Here is a 20,145-nt window from a genome sequence, read left to right as displayed (position 1 = left end):
CCGATGAAGTGAGTTGCTACCCTAAACCTTCGACGCACGACGACCAACTTTTCTCCATGAACGGTGGCATCTCAATCTTCTGCGAGCGAGCAGGTGCTAAAACATGTGATAGGGGAGAATAAAGTTATGTTCACATCACATGTGATTTTCGTTTGATATTCACAGAGTAATTAATGATATGGATATTATTAGAAATAAAAATAAAAGTGGAGAGATATAAAGAAGAAAGAAAATTTCTTAGGATACATAAGTAGGCGAAAATAAGAATGACATAATAATGGATTTCCCCAAATCGGGCCCACTGAGCTGGTCTTTCTCCAGGTGCCTTTGGAGCAACCACTTGGGCGTCTCTCGTTTGTGGTCAAGGGCGTACGAGGTGCGCTCGCGGTGGACCTCTCTCCTGGGACGGCGATCCGCACCTGTAGGCACTCGCAAAAGCCTCCGCAACTTCTTCGCCTCTTCTTCTTCCTCCTATTCAGCCTTTCAATCGCTCGCTCTTTCCCCAGTTCACTAACTACTCCGGCACAATCTTGGGATCCTCTTGCATTTTATCTAGTCTCCTCGAGGTCTCTGGAAGTAAGAAAATCCTTATTCTTTTTTGTCTTTTTGGGTGTAGTGAGCAGCTTGGTTTATGACATTGGGAGCGTCCTGTTGTTTGATCTAACACTTTTGGTTGATAAACACATTTCACTTTGAATAGAAAAATTAATTTAGATTCTAACTGCTTTTAGGTTTCAGCAAAAGTCAGAAAATTCGTTTTCTCTTGTGTATGTAAATAAGTATCTTGATTTTACCCTTTGCGAGTAGTCATGTTTCTTAGGGTTAATTTCCACTACTAATGATGTGCAACTATGTTTCGGTGTAGTCTCTCTGTGGTACTATAAAATCATTATCCCTCCCCTCTACGACTTTCACTCCTGAGGAAGAGTCATTGTTCACTCGACTTGGAAATAAGGTTACCAGAGTTTGTCAATTGGGGTGCATAAATTTGGTGGTTGGAGCTTCATTTACAGGGAGAAAGAAGACTGAGATTGACTGGACAGATGAAGCTTGCTCCATTGTACGAATTCGAATTTGAGTGAAATTTACACAATCCACTTTGATCTGTTTACACCTATTAGTTAGACTATGTCTCTTCAGCTTCATTCATCCTACTTTTTTTGGGCCTTTAGATCACCTGGACAATCAAAATCACCCCCCATACACCAGTTTGGAGAAGGTGAACACTGAATTATGCTTTGCACTAAATTTGAACCTTTAAATCACTTAGAAGATTCGGACAAAATTGATGAAGCAAAAGGATAAGTATCTTATAAAGACAGATAGAATTCATCCAGAGAGAAAAAGAACTCTCTCAATTTGAGATTCTCAATGTAAATTTTTCATGTGCTTCAAGAGCTCTCCTTTTCTTCTTTCTTTCTGTCATCAAAAATCTTTTTTTAGACTCTTTTAGTTTCAAAAACTCCAGCAATTTTTTGGATCTTATGATTGTTTATGTCATGTGTACACGTGCATCTTTCTCTTGGAACATTTTGTGCTTCTCTACTTGCTGTAATGTATCAAAATTCCTTAAAAAACTTATCCTGTGGGAATTTTCTGTGATAAACTGGTTTCATGATTTCATTTTCCTGTTATTTTTACCAGTAAAAAGGTCTCTTTCCTAATTCTTTGAGACTGTTTTTCCTTGATCACACAGCCTTGTTTTTGGTTAGGTAAAAATACAATTGTTTGTTGCTCGGCAAAGAAAATGGGGATATCAAAGGTTATGGGATGTCTGTCAACAATTCTCTTTTCGGCTTTTATTTGCCTCAAGAAATACGGCAGAACTTACACCGCAGCACCCCTTCTACTGGGTGCTTTGGTTGGGTACACAGTCTCCATTGCATCTCATCCGGCTATAAATTTGCCATTGATTCTAGGAAAGAGCTCTCATGGGAGCTTCCCTCTTTGGTCAAAGTTTCTTTTTGCCCCATATCTATTGACAGTTCGAGCATATGTTGTTTTCAAGAGAACAAAGAGAAGAGAGTCATTGTATGATGAAATTTCTGAGGAACTATATCTCGGAGGGTGGCCTACTTCATTGAGTCGTTTGCCTCCCGGTGACCCTGCAGTGATTGATTGCACATGTGAATTACCGAGGAGCTACTTTGTTCCTGCAGAATCTTATCTTTGCATCCCTTTATGGGACTCCAGATCCCCCGATCCTACACAAATAGAACATGCTGTCCGTTGGGCTTGCCAAAAGAGGTCTGAAAAGAAACCAGTTTACATTCATTGTGCAAATGGTTAGTTTCTAGTTTCTACATCCCTATTCATTTATTTACTTTTCAATGTTGAGTTCTTGTCAAATAAAGCAAGCAATATGTGTAGTTAATGCTTCTCTTACGTTCCCTTGCTCCTCTTCATATCTTCCATCCAAATAATTGAACCCTAGTAGTGGTAGTCGTTTTTATAGTCAGGTCAGAGGTTGAGACTGGTAACTCTTTTTTTTCCTCCATTGATGAAAACTAGTGATGCGACTATTCTTTCATCCATTGCAATGCCTGAATTTTTAATTCTTGTGTTGATCACATCCATAAATGTTGCACTTTTCCTTTGTTTGGAAAAATGTTCATGTTTGTGTTATTTAACCACTTCATTCTTCCTTACGGTTGCTCGACAACAGGCCATGGCAGGAGTGTTTGTGTTATGTGCGCGCTCCTTGTTGAGTTAGGAGTGGCTGAAAGCTGGAAAGATGCCGAGAAGATGATAAGCCAGAAGCGTCCTTTGATCAGGATGAATGCTCAGCACAGGAAAAGGTTAGAAGAGTGGTCCAAACGCCGCATTGGATCAACGGCTAAATGAATGGGTGTCATGAATTGCGACTAACAAGTTGAGAAAACACAGCATCAGGCCAAGTCAAGAAAACATATTGCGATCGAGAGTTAAGGTGCCTGAGCATTTCCCTCCCCCAAAATTCTTTGATATTGTTTAAATGATCTTTGATTTATTTGTTAACGATAGAGTATAATATAGTCAAATTTAAGAGAGTTTTTTAATCTTTTGAGATTGTCAGAGGAATTTCAGTCCCACATGAGAACTAAGAGGTTTAAATATATTCCACTCTGCGAACTCAATTTTATCGTAAATAGTTTGACAAATTGATTTAAAATTAGTGCGATCGCAACTATTCGAGCTATCTAATGCCTAAGAATAAGCTTAGATGAATGTAGTCAAAGAAAATATCCAACCAAAAGATGCGAGCTATTCCATATGAGATTAGGTTCATGAACCGGGCAACTCGTGTAAGAAATCAAAGTATGTATTTAGGTATGATGCAGCGTCAAGACCCCATGATGTTGGGCTATTGAACTATAAAATTTTTATGGAATCAATATCTTCAAAATTAATTAGCCCCGAAAAACATAATACTCATTAATAATAATAGTTAATAAAGACGACCACTTGTCGCCGCATTTATTATAACGAGGACACCCATTTGATGCCGCAATTATTATCATTATTTGCATTAATTATGATTTAATTTAATAATTTGATGTCGATAAATTAAAAATCTAATAATAATAATAATAATTTACCAGATCTGTTCATCAATTCATCATCTTCTCCCACTAAAACAATAACTAAAACAATAAGAAAAGAAAAGAAAGGAAATCATAGAGCACAAACACCGGAGAAAGGAAACCAACGACGGCGACATCGGAGCAGTTGATCGGCAGGCAGGGGCCGTGGAAACCATTTTAGATCTTTTGAAGTTTGTCGGCCTTGACGACGGGGTTGGCACGGGCGATGGCCTCACGGCCGGCGGCCTTGAAATCAAAGGTGCAGCCGTGCAGCTCCGCCAGTCGGTGCGCGCCGCAAAAGGTAGCGCCGCACCGGCACTTGAATCCCGTCAGCCCCACCCGCTTTCGGCAACTCGCGCAGCGGTTCGGCTGCCCAGGTACCGCCACCGCCTTCCCCTTTTTCTCTTCCGCATCCTCCTCCACAGCGTCCGCCAAAAAGAACAAAGAGGTCGGGGAGGCGGTCGCGGCGGAGGGACCCGTCGCCTCAGCCGCGGCGAAAGGGGACGACGAGGAGGAGACGGGGAAGGCGAGGCAGTTCTTCTGCCGCTGCTGCTGCTGCTGCTGCTCCTCCTTGAGGCAGCGATCGCGGTAGCACTTGGAGCAGAGGTCCATCGTCGCGGGGCTGCCAAAGAAGCCGCAGTTGTTGGCGCAGAGGCGGTGGCTCTCCTGCAGTCGCTGCTCCTCGGCCATCCTCCGGCTTATTCCCCTTCCGGATCGTCCGATCTACACACACAAAGACAAATCGATATCACCAAAAAACAAATCCACCACGGCACCTCATCTCCCCTCAAAACAAAAACAGATAATCGGCTTTAAGATCGATTAATCCGTCGATTTCGTCTCGAAACAACCAAAATACCTTGAAGAAGAAGATGACGACGATGAAGAAGAAGAAGAAGGGGAAAGCAGATGGAATAGCAAGAAGCACGCAGGTGAACTGATTTAAGAAAGGCGATGAGGTTTAGAAGATGCAGGGAAAAGGGAAAGGGAAAGGAGGCGGTGGTGGTGGAGTCGGTTTCTGAGGCTGGGATTGGAAACAGGAAGCCGCCAGGCTGGATCGCGATTTCTAGATATTTAATAGGGAAAGGGAGCTAGAAAAAAGGAACAGAATTGATAAATAATAAAATATAATTGTGATATGAAAATAATAAATTATTTTTTTAATTTCGGTGGAAGGTAAATTACGTTCGGTTTTTTTTTTTTTTTTTTTTTTTTTTTTTAAAAGAGAGGAAGAAGATTCGAGGGGGCTACAGGGCTACCGGATGGATAATTAATTGAGAAATGATATTCATCTAAAATTTTCATCTAGAAAATTCATCTAGATAGACACATAAATAATGGGGCCCACAAAAAGTGAAATGGTGGGTCCCATCTTTATGTGTCTATCTAGATGAATTTTCTAGATGAAAATTCTAGATGAGTATCACAACTCTAATTAATTAGACGGCTAATCAGCTGTGGAGTTATTTAAAATGTGTTCGCGTGCGTTTTAGATATTTTTATTATTATTATCATTTATTTATATATAGAGGGTAGATATTTGGTGGACAAAAAGCAACTTTAATTTTTTTCTTACTACCTTTTACGTGAAGGTTCATCTAGTAAAATGAGAGTTAAATTTATTTCATGCGTCTCTTTCACTGTTCCGATTGAAATTATATAAATACAGATAAATCATAAGATTAACTTATTGATAACTGTTAAATAACTGAGAGGTGAATTAGATTTTTTTCTTTGAGGATATTTGTTGATCAGAAATTGATATCTTACTCATTCTTTAATCAACTGGACATTCTATGGAGACACCATGAAGATTGATCATTGAGAAAGAGAGAGGAGGAGGAGGAAGTACTTATAAACAACAATAACTTAGAGTTAAGAGAACAAGAAGTGACAAGAAAAGATAAGAAAGCCTTCATTATTAGTCTAAATAAAATGTTCATGAATAAATTGATATTTAATTGGGTAAGAGTATGTCCGTTTAATATATACAAGATCAATTAAATAAATAATCTTTAACAAATAAAAATTAAATGAACAAATTTGAATATATATATATTTAACTTATTAATATTCATGAACAATATTTGTAAACATCATTCGTGAATCATACTCATCAATAGTATTATTATCTACCTGTTAAATAAAATAAATAAAAACTTTCAAAATAAATTTATGCTCAATAACCAATCAAACAGATTTAAAATATAAAAAGTTTCAAATAAGCTTAAATAAAATTCATGATAAATTCATAAAAAAGGAATCAAGGCCGACTTGAATAATAATTTAAACGACTTAATTTATTTTAAGCTAAGCTTAACCTTATCTAGTTACTTTATCAAATAAACTTTAATACCATAAAGTTTGATTCTACTTGACTCAGTTTACCACCTTACCGAATGTAAATTGGAAGTACCGACTGTTTGAACGAGATACAATAACTAAGAGTCGCCATATATAGTAGTGCACTAGCTTCGCCATAGAGTCACCGTGAACCATGATTTATGGTGGGCACAGGATTGTTTGGTGAGAAACGAAGAAGAATATATGCACAGCGGTTTGCTTTTTCTGATTCAAAAGCATTTTAGCTTTTGTTATCTACTGCACAAAGATGGTTGTTGCCCTACCACCCAACTTTGTACTGCTGCACGATCGTTTGTACTGGCTACCCAACCCTAATCCCTTATCTCCATTGTTCTCTCTGCCTCACGCTAAATCTTCTTAGCCATCTACCCTAAAACGATACTTTGTACTCCTCTGTCTTCTTCTTCTTCTTCTATAAATTAACACAGCGATCTCGACCTTCCTTTTTCAAGCGACTCTGCTCTGCTCTAATGGCCGAGGTATGCCATCTCTGAGATCCATACCGATTTCCTTAGCTTCGATGTTTAATTATCATACGTAGTTGCTTCTTATATATCGCAGACCGTCGTCCTGAGGGTTGCTATGTCATGCCAAGGATGCGCAGGGGCGGTTAAGAGAGTTCTTACCAATATGGAAGGTATTGATTTCCTCATAATTAATCGAAGGTTATGGATTAATTCACTGTCTTTCTTCCTTTTTTTTTTTTTTTCTTGTTTAATTATTTATTTATTTCAGGAGTGGAGTCGTTCGAGGTGGATCTGCAAGAACAGAAGGTGACGGTTAAAGGCGATGTAACGCCTGAAGCTGTTTTCCAAACCGTATCGAAATCAGGCAAGAAGACTTCTTTCTGGGAGGGGGAAGCCAAAGAACCAGCCCCGGCTCCGGAGCCGGAGGCGGTGGCGGCTCCGGCTGAGCCTGTTCCGGAGGCTGCTCCTGATGTAGCCACTGCTGCTGCGGCAACAGCTTGATTGCCATGATCCACAGGTGTTTAAGCATGAACTGTATTGCTCAACCTCAGCAGCTTACTATATTTTATTAATAATGAGAGCTCTTATTCAGTCATCTTAATCGTCTCGCATATTGAAATGAGATTTCGAACACTTAAAATAATAATTTAAAAGAAAACTGATTAAAGATCTTATAAGTTTTGGGGATCAGACTTTCCAGTAATAATGTGATCGTTTAGCTTCAAAATGATCGAGACTGCTCGTATTGTAGACCACAAATTTCTCGGGAAAAAAGAAGAATCTGAAATCTATATGAGCAGACTGCTAGTTTCCAATACTGTGGCCTCCTTTATTCCACTGGCTATGGAAGAATTTGTTCAGTTGTTTGAGTGGAGGAGAAATTAAAATCTAAAATTATTTGAGTAAAAAGATGAAATTAAGGGAAGAAGCGCCCTTAATTAAGGCCCAAACATTAGAAGTATAGTGGGCTTCCTAACAAGAATAACACAAGAATAAAGGGATCCGTTATTTATAAAATTTATTATAAATTTTACACAAGAATACTATCAATTAAATCTAATTAACAAATGCAAATGAAATTAAAATACCAATACTACTTGATCCGGTGATCAAGGGGTCCGTTAACTCCTGTCAGATCGACTCCTATTAGATCAATCTCTGGCAGGTTAGCTTCCAACAGGTCGACTCCTACCGAGTCAACTTATGGTAGGTCAGATTATAGCGGCTAACTAATCGGATAAGTTGGATTTCTAGCGGATGCCCAATAAAGGAGAGGATAGCTCCGTGAAAGACCTCTAATAGGCGTCAATTTGAGTAGGATGAATCGGATCAGGTTTGAATTGAATTGGAAAAAAAAAAAAAAGAAATTAAAATCACCTAAATCTGAATTCAATATGAATTTCTTAAATTCGAATCCGAACCTGATCAATCTAAACCCAATCTGAATAATTCGAAAACCTGATTCAAACGAAGTTTTTGATTATTTTCTATTAATTCTTTATTTTTATTTCAATATTTCAACATTGTCATATTAATATTAATATTAAAAAAATATCTTAATGTTTAAAACAAAATTTAATTTAATCGTAAAAATCCACTAAACTCTCAATTCGGGTCAATCCGAATTTGACCAGAACCCGATCAGAAAATTTTCAATTCGAAAATCCTCCAACATGATCCCGAAAATGTCTAACATAACTCAAATCTAAATTTTTTTAGATCGATTTAGATTAAGTCGTTGGATCGGATTCAATTTTGACACCTCTATCTAATACTCTGTCTTAAAATAAATTGAAAAGAGATTAGAAGGGAGCCACAGGTGTGGCCCCTCTGATAGTCTGTCCTGTAAAAAACTAGGTGAAAAAGAATGTAATGGAATAAAATATAGTAGACTTGAGAGGCTTAAGCATACTCTTTTCCCGATTGATACTGCTACCATATATAGAGAAAATGGCACTAGTACTCAAGGTGCGGATGCATCCGTAAAACTGTCGCGCTTCCTTTCTTATTAGGAAAAAATAATAATAATCCTAGTTAATTTTATTGGTCATCCCTGGAGGTGATCAATCCGGTCCTACGAAAGTTTTCCATCAGCCATCAAAAAAAAATCGGGAAGTGCACGCGGCTGCTAGTCCAGAAGCCCAGTATCCTTTGATTACACCACCATTTGGAAGAAAAATGACTACAAATACATCGTAGCTGGGGTTCAAACCGCGGATGCCTCGGGGACAACCTATCAACCTGGATATCCTACCATGACATCATATTCCCAGGGACAAAACTAAGGTAGGGTAAACTTTTTATAGTGACTGGGTCCACCGCTTTGCGGCCCCATACCCCACAAATCCCCGAAAGGATTTTTTGGGGAGTCTCAGTACCACTCCAGTTGATAAGAGCGTGCGCAAAGCACCTCAGTGAACTATATCCGACAGATAAAGGGTTGATAAGAGGGCTCGAACCCTTATCCTCATAATCGGCGCACTTTCCTTCATTGGCATTATTATTGCTATTGGCGGCAATATTACCTAATTTGTAATCAACTTGTCTCCTCCTACTCTATGCACTACTTTATAATCAACGCGGTTCGATCCTCAGCTATGACGAATTTACAGAAATTTTTCTTCCAAATGGGGCACACAACTAAAGGATGCTGGGCTCCTGGGCTGCCCGCTGCGAGTGCTTCCCGATTTATGCTGGTGGCCGATGGAAAATTTCCGTAGGATTGGACCGATCGCCCCAGACTTGAAGTTACCCAACCTAATTAATCATTTTTTTTTAACTTTATAATGAACGCTCTTTCTCACTTACGCCTCTTTGATTTTGTAATTGCCCTCAAACTTGCTTTGGAGATAACTTGAGAAGATCTATGCATGAGGATTCAGTCCCAAACTGGGCTAAATTTCGATGAATCAACCTGACCTATTCCAACACTACAAAAAAAAATCGCTTCTAATAACAAAAATTTCTATCGCTATTCGATCACTATATGCCCATAGCTACGAAATAACGACGGAATAATGGCCGTCATAAAATATTGATTCGTAAATAGTTTTTTCCCAACGGAATGTGATATCTGTTCGAATTTGTGACAAGAGTTCATTTCCGTCAAAGAAAATAACAACGAAATCAAAAACCCGTCATTTCAAGCAACAACGGACGTGTAAAATCCATTGTTAATATAGCGATAGAAACTTCATTTTTGTCGTTAATACAAACAATGAAACTGTATGTTCCGTCCTTAACCAACAACGGAATCATTGTTTTTGTGGCTATATTAACTATAGATTTTATGATAGAAAAATTATTCCGTCATTGTGCACTGACGAAAAACACGATTCCGTCGTTAATTATCAAAACTAATTACTGTGTGATATCATTGATTTTTTGATGGAATAGTGCTTTCATTGGTAAATACTGATAGAATGGTGTTTTCTATTGGTAGTTACTGATAGAATGGTGTTTTCCATCCATAGTTATCATAACAAACAATGGTTCCATATTGATATTTAACGATTGAATTATGATTTTCGTCAATATTTAATGATTGAAACCATAATTCCAGTGCTAAATAAAAAAAATTATAAAAAAATTGTTTAAAATTTGGAAATTACCTTGTTTATATTTTCCATATGAAAATAAACTATCACAAACGATGACAATACAAACACAATCTATTTACAATCCATACACAAATTTATCCAATAGACAATCCAAACATCCACAATCACAATCATACAAACATTAGATACACAAACAAACTAATTCCATAAATAATGTCCATAATCCACAATATATTATCCAAACATCCACAATAAAATATCCAAAATCCAATAGATATAAAAAAAATCTAAATACCATGGTAGAAATCCAAAGTATCCAAATCCACAATAAAGTATTCATACCATGGCACAAATCCACTACATAGACATCCAAATTACAATCCTATGAGTTAGTACTATAAAATCCGACATAAAGTAAAATATGATAGATTATTATTAGAATCATGCGGTAAAAATGTAATATATAACTAATTTTATATGTAAAAAAAGGTATCTGGATCATATTTTGGATACCTAATACTTATGATGAATATATCAATCATAGAGATAAAATTTTTCTAAGAAAATGTAATACAATTAGAAATGACCAGATTATAATATTAAAACCAAATAAATATAATTTATATGATTATGTATGATAAAGAAAAAAAAAGTTATAGTTAAACAAATCTCAGAATGAGCTAATCAACAAGGCCCTGTGGGTCTTGAGTCTCCAGTGACTTAAAATGATGTTGTAATTGGGTCATTGAGCAATAACTACTCGCATCTCGATCACGACAACATCTTCTCTCATCGCCCAAGCAGTCATCATCTGCTCCACTATGAACAGTCGATCCCTTAGTTCTTGATTTTCTTATCTTAATGACTACATTTAGTAGAAGAAACAGAACTAGGATTGACCCCTAGGAGTCCTCAAACGATTATATACCACTTTAGCTTGGAAGTCAAGGTCGTAGAGGGTGGAGTTTTTTATCCTTCTACCAGCCACATCATAATAAATATCATTTATGATCTCGGTGGATAGAGTTTGTGACTCTTCTCCCTCGACTAGTGGTTGACATGTTTGTGTCATTTTATTTGTCATTTTCTCCTATGTAAAGAAAAGTATATGATTAACGAGGATTAACAAATGTATCCTCAAGCCTTTGTTCACGCATGCCTCCACGACTTCCTCTTCGTCTCATCACCGGCGAAACCTTCGTTCCCTCTCCCTACCAAAATCTTCATTATCCGTTCACCTCCTTCGTCGCTGGGCTGAGGCGACCCTTCACATTACCCTCCAAGATGAGAACGAGGAGGATGTGGAGAAGCCAATCGACACAGTTGGGGGTTAAATTAGGGTTCCAGGGGAGGGACAGGGAGACGTATCTGGTGATCAAATACGATTATCATTCGGGTTCTAGGGGATGGGAGAGCTCTCCTCAACCATCTCACGTCGCCTCCTCCGGGCCGTTAGAAGAACTTTAGGGATCTCGATCTTGGTTTATGAAGTAACTCCCCTTTTCTGAATCCCGAGCTTTGTTTTCTCTCCCTTTCTGCTTCGATTTCTTACCTCTGAGGAGCGCTTCTGGTCTCCTCGATGGTTTCAAGCTCAAAATTAAATCCAGTATTGGATAGAGTGGATGACCAATGAGCTTGACGACCTTGAGCGACAAGGCCTCTTCTCCAGTGAAGAGATTGCTGAGATTGTTTGCCACCATAGGGACTTTGAGTTATCACCTCAAGCGCCGCTCCCCATTGAAGGAGGATTTTATAGCATATATTGAGTACAAGAAGCAACTTGATGCCCTCCATAGCCTCCGCAAGCGACAAGCTCAGTGACAAAGGTATTTTTAAAAAGAACAAGAAGAAGAAATCAAAGATATGGAAGAGGTCCTTGTTTGACATCACAGGGGTCCTAAGGATGTTGGATATATACCGGAGGGTCACAATGATGAAAGGGGTGATTTAGTTCTCTGGTTCAAATACCTTGAGTTTTGCAATGACAAAAGACATGGAAGGATGAAGCAGGTACAAAGATGAAGTTTTTTGAGTTTGTAGTCCCTCTTCTTTGTTTTTTTTTTGTCTTTGAATTTGTTTGATTACGAGAGAATGATGCTTAAGTTGCATTCCTAGTCTCCATCAAAATGACTTTGATATAAGTTGTTGGAACGTCAATGAGTTATGGTAATTCACTTTTTGAACTATATTTTTTATTAATTTATAGTTTAGAATGATCTGCTAACTTGCTGTTTGAACTTAAATGAAGAAAAAACTTTACTATGTCTTATTTTATCTACAAATGATATATTTGGCTATTAGATATGTCCTCCAAGTAATACTCTCTCATTGTGGATCGATAGACACCAGGTTCATATAATAATTGACAATTTACTTAGTATAAATATTCTTGATATTTGCAGGTCCTAGCACAGATAATTAGATACCATCCAAAGCTTTTTGGACTTTGGAATTATGTTGCAGCATGGAAGTTTGATCAAAATTTGAATGTTGCAGTTGCTCGTGCTCTCATGAAAAATGGTCTCAGGACTTGCCCTGATTCAAAAGATCTATGGTTGGAGTATCTTCAAATGGAACTAACTTATCTTAACAAGTAGATTGAAAAGTTGCTCTATGAGATGTTAAATTGTTGCAGCATAGCAACAATGATTCTGATTAGTGGAAATTAAGAAAAAACAAGAATCTTTTAAGACCATGTTTTGAAGAGCAAGCATCATATGTGCATGAAGGTGCTTTGGAGAAAAGAGAACTTTTCTTGCAACAAGGTACTTTGGTTCTTCAAACCGTATACCATGGAGCCATTGAGGATATACCACAAACTTGTGCAATTGTGTATTGAGCACCATCAGCGTTAGAGGTACCTCCACCCTCTTCGAGCCCTATCAGCAGCCCCTCTTCGAGCCCCATCGGTAGAGGCACCCATCAGTAGCAGAGGCCCTCCCTTCGAGCCCTATCTCAGTAGAGGCACCTCAGCACCATCTACGAAGGGGACGGAATGAGACGCGACAATTTTTCTAGCTCGATAATAGTCAGACGACATCTTGGCGTTGAGGGAACCCTCAACCGTTTCGGTTTTCCCTTCTTCAAATCAAGCCACCATGGTGGCAGAGCACAGCTCGTCGACGGGAACAGTAAGTGATCCTTGTCTTTGCCTTCTTATCTTTGGATCCATTGTGCCAGTACCCGGTTGATCCTTGTGATGGGTGTATTTCTGATCCTTAGCTCAAGGTGGATGAGGAAGAGTTCTTTGGTGTCGAATCGCGCTGGGTCGAGGCTGGAACGACCTGCGACCACCTGCCATTGTTGTGCTACGACCTATCCCAAATTCCTCTTCCGATTCCCCCTGCTCTAGGTTTGCCTCTTCATTAACTTATGAATATCTAAATATCTGATTTGAGTTTCTTTTTTTTTCAACAGCAAATCATCAAACTACAGTTCCATGTATCTGGAGATCAAGACGAATCAAGGTAGGAGATAAACCCTAACGATTTTAGAGGTTTTGTAAAGCCCTTTCTCGATTCAAATGGTTTACTATGTCTAAACTCCATGATATGTTCGTAATAACGTCTCCGAAACATCATTTAGTTAACTGGTTGTGTTAAAGGAAATTTCAGGTGTCATCAACCTGTTGAAAACTGGTTGTGTTTGAGCTGCAAAGATGTTTTCTGCAGTCGTTTTATCAATAAGCACATGGTGAACCATCACCAAGAAACTGGGCACTGCCTTGCTTTGAGTTTCAGGTTAGATAAATTGGCCTCTTAGTCCATGAGCTGATTAACTTCAAGTGAGTGCCTATTAAATGCTTTGTGATTAATAACATCTGGCAGTGATCTATCAGTTTGGTGCTTCAACTGTAATGCATATCTGGATGTTCAGATGATCAGGCAACTACGACCTATTTATGAAGTTAGACATCTGCTAAAATTTGATGAGTGACCTTCAACTATCACTCAGATTTTAAAGACAAAAATCAGAAACTTACATCTTTGTTAGCAAGTTGATTTTCTTCCACTCTGTTTTATTATTCCCTAGTGTTTCCTTCAACTATTATGAAAGCTTGTAATCCTTCTGAAATCACAAGTTAAGTTACATGCAGTTGTTATCATATCTGAGCCTTTTTAGTTTGGTAGAAATCTATATGAGCTTTATTAGTTTGCTTGTATTTATAATTTGTTTCCATAAATTGATGATTAAATACTTGTGTTTTATTATTTTTCAATTGACAAAGTCATCAATTTATAACATGCCTCTAATAGTTTGTTACTTGAAGAAAAGTGGTATCTAAGATGTGTAGAAATTTACTAATCCTCATTCTCTTTCCATTGCATTTTATTTTTTTCTTGCATTATACTTTTATTCTCTATATATTTATAATGCTTGATAATTGTTTCTTGTTTATGTTTGTGTTTTTCATGCTTCTTGTTTATGTTTGTGTTTTTCATGCTCATGTTAATATCTTACCAATCTTTCTTTGCAGTTGGGCCGACATTAAGCATACTATACTTTAATTGTAGAAGCACAGAAGGTTAGTGAGTGCCCCTCCCTATCAAAACTTTTATCTATTATGTTATCAATGTATTTCCAGCTCCCGTTGTTTCAGAATAAGAAAACTATCATTTGATTCTTTTCAAACACATGAATCAGTGGTTGATTATTTAATGCTAACTTATGTCGTTTGATTCTTGTAAGACTTGTCTCATGAATGTTAGTTTGTGAGAACTGAGTGGTGTAATAATGTTGTGGCTATTTTATGTATTCCAATACAAGAGAAATAGAAGAAGCAACGCGGCAATCGGAAATCAATGTGAATTTTGAACTACTTGCACTACTTCAGATAGACAGAAAGAGAGGAAAGGCTTGTTGCTCATAATTTTTTTACCTTATCAGCCTGTAACACAGTTATTTCTATTGGAAATAAAAATTATATGATATTTATTTCCTTTATTTTCATATGCCTGTAACACAATTATTCCTTTAGTTATAATTGTAATATATTGATAATTATGTGTGATATAATTTTATTTTATTTTATATGCATTTAACCGCAGCGCGTGGTTGCGTGCTGTGAATGATATTAACCACAGCGTGCAGCTACGTGCTGCAAATGCAATTTATCTTAGCGCACAACCACACGCAAATGCACTTTTCCACAGCGCACAGCTGCGCGTTGCAAATGCACTTTTCTGCAGTACGCAACCGCACATTGCATATGTGTTCTAGCTTTTAACAACATGGAGTTGTGCATCATGCGATACACGCTGCGGATAGTATAATTGCGCGATGCGAAAAGTCATATTTATTGTAATGAGGGGAAAGCAAAATGTAATTATACAAGGTAAGCTATGTTATATTTTTCCTTAAAAAGATTAAATTATTCTTATCTTCTTATTACTGATGTTGAACCGCTGCGTGAACTTGCATCTGATACTTGTATTTATTATGATATGCAATGTGGCAGTGAGATAATCATCCCAAAGCACTGCACTACACTATAGAAGATGAGCATAAACAAACTGGTGGCTGCAAAAATTAAACGGTAGGCAATCTACCAAACAGCCACCAAAGTGTAAAATGAAAGATTTGGGCTGAGTAATAGCATCTAGTTGAGCAGACAACAAAATATCAAATTGTAGTTGTACATGGAACTAATTGATCTCTGACAAGGTGTTGTATGATCTCTTTGTTCTTTTAAATAACAACTGATTGCTTTGGTAGAACAACTAGAAATTGAATCAATGATTGTTTTTTCCTTTTCAATCATCTCTTTCACTAGCCATCTAGCACAGTGATATGTTAGATTTTCACCTAAAAAAAAGAGATATATCCAACTAAATAACTCACTTGCAATATTTAAAAACTATGTTTATCAACCAAATAAGTTATGTGAAAGCAATCACAACTACTTGAATAAAGCAGCTTGTAGTTGTAGGCAGCCAAACAAACTTTTATTCAACAAGAAAAGATTTATCCAAGTCCAACAATCTAACGTTACACTAACAAATAACAACAATCTTCATCTTCTAAATAACCATTAACTATCATAATTAAAATTTATCCATTCGAAAATATCTCAAAAATACATCAACACATGTTACACACCAAACATTGTCTCTTTGTCTAACACTAATTCAAGATTTCTAAAGGATTTAAAATTGAACTCTTCACTCTTCAAACTTTAACTCTTCAACTTCAAATTTTAAAATATGCAAATGTGTTGAAATGGAAATGTTAACATGAGAATGAAAGATTCAAACAAGGATTGCAAAAAAGCCAACTTTCAGATATAAAATAAAAAAATTGAGAATATATTTTAAAATTTTCATAAAACTTGCCTTTCACTTGATTCACTTAATCGCTTCTCAATTCTGCATAATGATCTTGGTAGAGAGAAGCCACTACACATTATCAAAGAAAGTACAATCCTTTTCTGATGGATCCTGATCCTGCCGAAAATCAAGAAGATGGCTAGCTGGGGATGTGACTGTTGCATTGATTGGATGTAGACTTCGCTCCGCTCTGCAACACAAGAAACTTCAATATCGTGCCAGGGAAGGGGTCCTTGGCGTTGACTCTCCAACTCTCAAGTCAATCACCTGAATAGTAAAAGAAAGTGGAGCAACAATGAGCGCAAGCGTGAATAGTGAATAATGTGTACCTCAACTGGTGTATAACCCCCCCTTTATATAGTGCTCCAATGGACAGTGTGCATGCTACTCGAGGCACGGCCACATTCTCCAATTTATCCTATGAAAGGACTCAGGAAAGTGCCTCTGACACCATACCTTAACAGGGCATGCATATCCTTGACAAGACAGTAGAAACTTCCGTCGTACGATCCGCTTGTTGATCATGTCTTATGTCAGCGGCACTATTTCCCAGAAAGATATTAAGAGATACATCAATGACCCCTCTGCTTGGCCGAGCGAGATAGTGGATCGGTTGGAAACTCCTCCTCTCGGCCGGACTAGGCTGCTCTTCCTTGTGGTGACTTGACTCGATAGCTTGTGTCCGCCCGGCTAGACTTAAGCTTCGGTCGTCCCAATGTTCCTCTACTCCATGATGAGCATATGATGATCTTAGCTGTACGGACATTCTATTTGGACCAACCCTTTGTCGATTGCGTGATTCATGCCCGATCGGCAACTGCAGGAGAGCTCCGCTTGATCACCCTTTGGTAAGCCCGTTGGTTCTTTGGTGTTGACCTCCTTAGTAGGCCCCCCTTTATCACCGCATCAGGTTCAATTCTACAACTAAAAATATATGTTAATACTTTATTTCATATAAATCAAACATTATAAAAAGTAAAATAGTCAAACATAATACCTGCTTTAAATTTTTGTAACTCTAATAAATTTTCCTTAACTATCATTGGAGACCCAGTAACTCGAAACCAATCTTGAGCACAAATCAACGCTTGCATGATTCTAGGAGTTAAAGAACTCCTAAAAAAAATCGTGAGCCATCTCAGAAAGTATAGGAAATCTTGCCTTGTTATTTCTCCACCAAGATAAGATATCAAACCCTTTTGTATATTGATGGTCTACTCAGCTAAATACCTTTGTAATTCTGAAGTTGATTCAGTTACAACATTGGCTTTTAATTTCTGATACTGCATTTCCAATTGATGTCTGACATTTTCTCTATTTCTTGCACAAACATAGGACTCTATTGCATCTGAAACAGGAACATCTCGTGAACTTGAAGAAACAGAAGATGATAATGAAGTCACAGAAGAATCTCCCGATCCATACAATCTCTTTTAATCATCATACATCTCCTCCATGGCTCGTTTACACTATCAAATAAGGTTCCACCTATATCCTTCTCATACATATTTGTAAGCATGAAAGAAACGTATCCCAACTTTCATCTTGGATCCATAACAGCAGTCATATAAATAACTTTGTTCATCTTTGATACATCCCCCCAAAACTTATCAAATTTCTCACCCATAGAGTATGACATTGCACTTGTGTTAAGATCAAGACTCTTCTTCAACTCTTTTATCAAACCATCAATTTCACTAATATGAGACACAAAATCATTTGAAGTGACATACTTGCTAGCAGAAACTTCATTAATAACATGATAAAAACATTCCAAATAATCACACAAGTTCTTTGCATTATCCTAATCCTCACTAGAAGGCACATTATGACCATCTTCTTTTAGAGCTACTACCATATCACCATGCTTCTCAGCATAAGATTGAAAAACTCGAATATAATTTAAAGATGAGGAAAGCATGATGTATGTGGAGTTACATCTAGTTGGAACTGTTGGTGTGGTTAGCACTAATGGTCTAACTCAAGTTTTGATGAATGACAAAATAGGTTAAGTTAGTTTTGTCGTTATCTAACACTCTGACCGAGTGTGCAGGAGAAGCCCAGACAGGTCGACGGGCCGACCTGATGTTTGGCACGAACTCCAAACGGGTTGACGAGCTGACCGGACGTTTGGCACGAAGTCCAGCTAGGTCGACGGGCCGACCGGATAGCTGGCACGAAGCCCAGACAAGTCGAAGGGCTGACCAGACGTCTGGAAGGTAAGTGAAGGTAAGTCACTGGAGGGCAGTGACTGTGAGGACGCGTTCCCGGGAAGGGACACTACAACAAAAACCTTCATAGACATCGGTTTTCCACCGGTGTCTATTTCATTTTCGACCGATGTCTATGAAGCCGATGTTAAAAGTCTGTCATTTTAGACATCGGGTTAAAACCGGTGTAGTATCACTTAACGACACCGATTTTACAGCGGTGGAAAACCGATGTAATATTAGTTAATAACACCGGTTTTACAGCGGTGGAAAACCGATGTAATATGTATATTTTTTCACAAATTTGATTTTCGAAACCATGAAAAACCGACAATAACAAAAAAAAATACACAAATATTCACAAATTATACAAATATTCTTCATTCAATAATATCCATAAAATACACAAATATTAATAAATTATATAAATAATCTTCTTAGAACAATATCCATAAAATACCCAAACATTCTTTGTACATCAAAAGCCAGCTAATAGATATACTATCCCTAACCATTAATGGGTACCCCACGGAGCAGTAGGCCTCACTTCCTGTCCAGATCCAACATTCAATCCTTTCCCTAGGTCTCATAGCATAGTTCAGTGGTCGGCTCTGAAGTCCTCAGTGGTAGAAGTCCGACCCCATTCTCCTTTTCTCGTTCGCTCCTCCCTTTTCCCGGTCATCCCTCTTCCTTGTCATCTGTACAATTAGTTTGTAAATTCAAATAACCAGAACACGAGAAAAATATACATATTCAATGACATTCAATAAAATATATAATATAGTTAAACAAAGTGAAGACCTTGACAAAATTAAGACTCCAATGGTTTAGTCATGCATATTGCATAGAGTTCAATTGAGGAGTAAGAACTAAGAACCATATAGCTGACCAAATAGTTAGCAAAAATATGGGTTCATTGATGTTGATAATATATTTCTTTGTCCTATTTACTAATAACCACCTGATATGGGTTCATTAAAAAATTTTGTCATATTTTGTCAAAATTAGAATCAACTAGCTATAGACTGAAACTGAGCCTAAGCAGAATCAGAATCATAAACTTGCTGAACAATCTTGGGCATCCTACAATAGATTATCCAAAAGTTGCAGAACAAAGTTGTAAAAAGTAGTAAAAGATTTGCAACTCTTATTCGATGCATAACAACAATTTTGATTTTGACACACGAGGCATTAACACCTGTTTTAACTTGACGCTATCTACTTGATAAAGTCAAGCAAAGACATTTAGAATCCTCGAATAATACATGCAAGACTCCAAGGCCTTCCACCAGAGCATGCTTTTGCTCCACCTTTTAATATGCCATTGTGTTGCTTCAGTCTGAGAATATGTCATCTTTTGTCAAACAATGGGAAGGGTTTCACTTACATATGCACGAATCTATATATTCATCAACAACATCTTCCTGCCAGACGAATCTAATGAAGGTAAAGGCACACAAATAATACAAAAAAAAATTCTTCTGAGTGTGTGTTTCAGATTTAGAAAATATTTCAGTGGCATGTAAGTCAGAAATCAGTACTTAACAAATTAGAAAAGCAATCATCTGGTTTGTAACAAAAGCATAGCATCCAGTTTGTATCCAAAAAATCATTGTAACAAAAGCATAGCATCCGGTTTGTATCAAAAAAATCAT

The 20,145-nt window shown here is 37.5% G+C and overlaps 3 protein-coding genes and 2 pseudogenes across 4 annotated transcripts; 4 read left to right on the top strand and 1 right to left on the bottom strand.

The window, feature by feature from the left end:
* Positions 1–356: 356 nt before the first annotated feature.
* LOC121968567 (uncharacterized protein YnbD-like) lies at positions 357–3,128 on the top strand. Of its 2 annotated transcripts, none has more exons than XM_042518891.1 (3): positions 357–566; positions 1,713–2,285; positions 2,666–3,128. In XM_042518891.1, exons 2-3 carry the CDS (start codon positions 1,748–1,750, stop codon positions 2,842–2,844), a joined length of 717 nt encoding a protein of 238 aa, XP_042374825.1. In that variant the 5' UTR covers positions 357–566; positions 1,713–1,747; the 3' UTR covers positions 2,845–3,128. The 2 variants fall into 2 exon arrangements, with proteins under 2 accessions (XP_042374825.1, XP_042374824.1); XM_042518890.1 differs by having other exon boundaries at positions 357–576.
* Positions 3,129–3,584: 456 nt separating this feature from the next.
* Positions 3,585–4,616, bottom strand: LOC121967504 (zinc finger A20 and AN1 domain-containing stress-associated protein 5-like). The gene is made up of 2 exons (XM_042517782.1): positions 4,423–4,616; positions 3,585–4,286 (listed from the first exon to the last, which is right to left on the bottom strand). The coding sequence occupies exon 2, from the start codon at positions 4,251–4,253 to the stop codon at positions 3,741–3,743; it is 513 nt and encodes a 170-aa protein (XP_042373716.1). The 5' UTR covers positions 4,254–4,286; positions 4,423–4,616; the 3' UTR covers positions 3,585–3,740.
* Positions 4,617–6,194: 1,578 nt separating this feature from the next.
* On the top strand, positions 6,195–6,989 carry LOC121968566 (copper transport protein ATX1-like). Its single transcript, XM_042518889.1, has 3 exons — positions 6,195–6,406; positions 6,489–6,564; positions 6,663–6,989. The coding sequence occupies exons 1-3, from the start codon at positions 6,398–6,400 to the stop codon at positions 6,893–6,895; spliced, it is 318 nt and encodes a 105-aa protein (XP_042374823.1). The 5' UTR covers positions 6,195–6,397; the 3' UTR covers positions 6,896–6,989.
* A 4,120-nt stretch (positions 6,990–11,109) lies between these two features.
* On the top strand, positions 11,110–12,793 carry LOC122055175 (annotated as a pseudogene).
* A 259-nt stretch (positions 12,794–13,052) lies between these two features.
* LOC122055174 lies at positions 13,053–13,890 on the top strand (annotated as a pseudogene).
* Positions 13,891–20,145: the final 6,255 nt, after the last annotated feature.

This window comes from Zingiber officinale, chromosome 3B (assembly GCF_018446385.1).
Source record: "Zingiber officinale cultivar Zhangliang chromosome 3B, Zo_v1.1, whole genome shotgun sequence".
Taxonomy (NCBI): Eukaryota; Viridiplantae; Streptophyta; class Magnoliopsida; order Zingiberales; family Zingiberaceae; genus Zingiber; species Zingiber officinale.
This window is presented reverse-complemented; position numbering and strand designations above follow the sequence as displayed.

What these genes read in the sequence shown, in the direction of transcription:
- LOC121968567 (XM_042518891.1), top strand. Translation starts at nt 1,748, where the DNA reads ATGGGGATATCAAAGGTTATGGGATGTCTGTCAACAATTCTCTTTTCG. An exon ending in TTACATTCATTGTGCAAATG is followed by an intron (nt 2,286 to 2,665) that starts GTTAGTTTCTAG and finishes GCTCGACAACAG; the next exon opens with GCCATGGCAGGAGTGTTTGT.
- LOC121967504 (XM_042517782.1), bottom strand. Translation starts at nt 4,253, where the DNA reads ATGGCCGAGGAGCAGCGACTGCAGGAGAGCCACCGCCTCTGCGCCAAC.
- LOC121968566 (XM_042518889.1), top strand. An exon ending in AGTTCTTACCAATATGGAAG is followed by an intron (nt 6,565 to 6,662) that starts GTATTGATTTCC and finishes TATTTATTTCAG; the next exon opens with GAGTGGAGTCGTTCGAGGTG.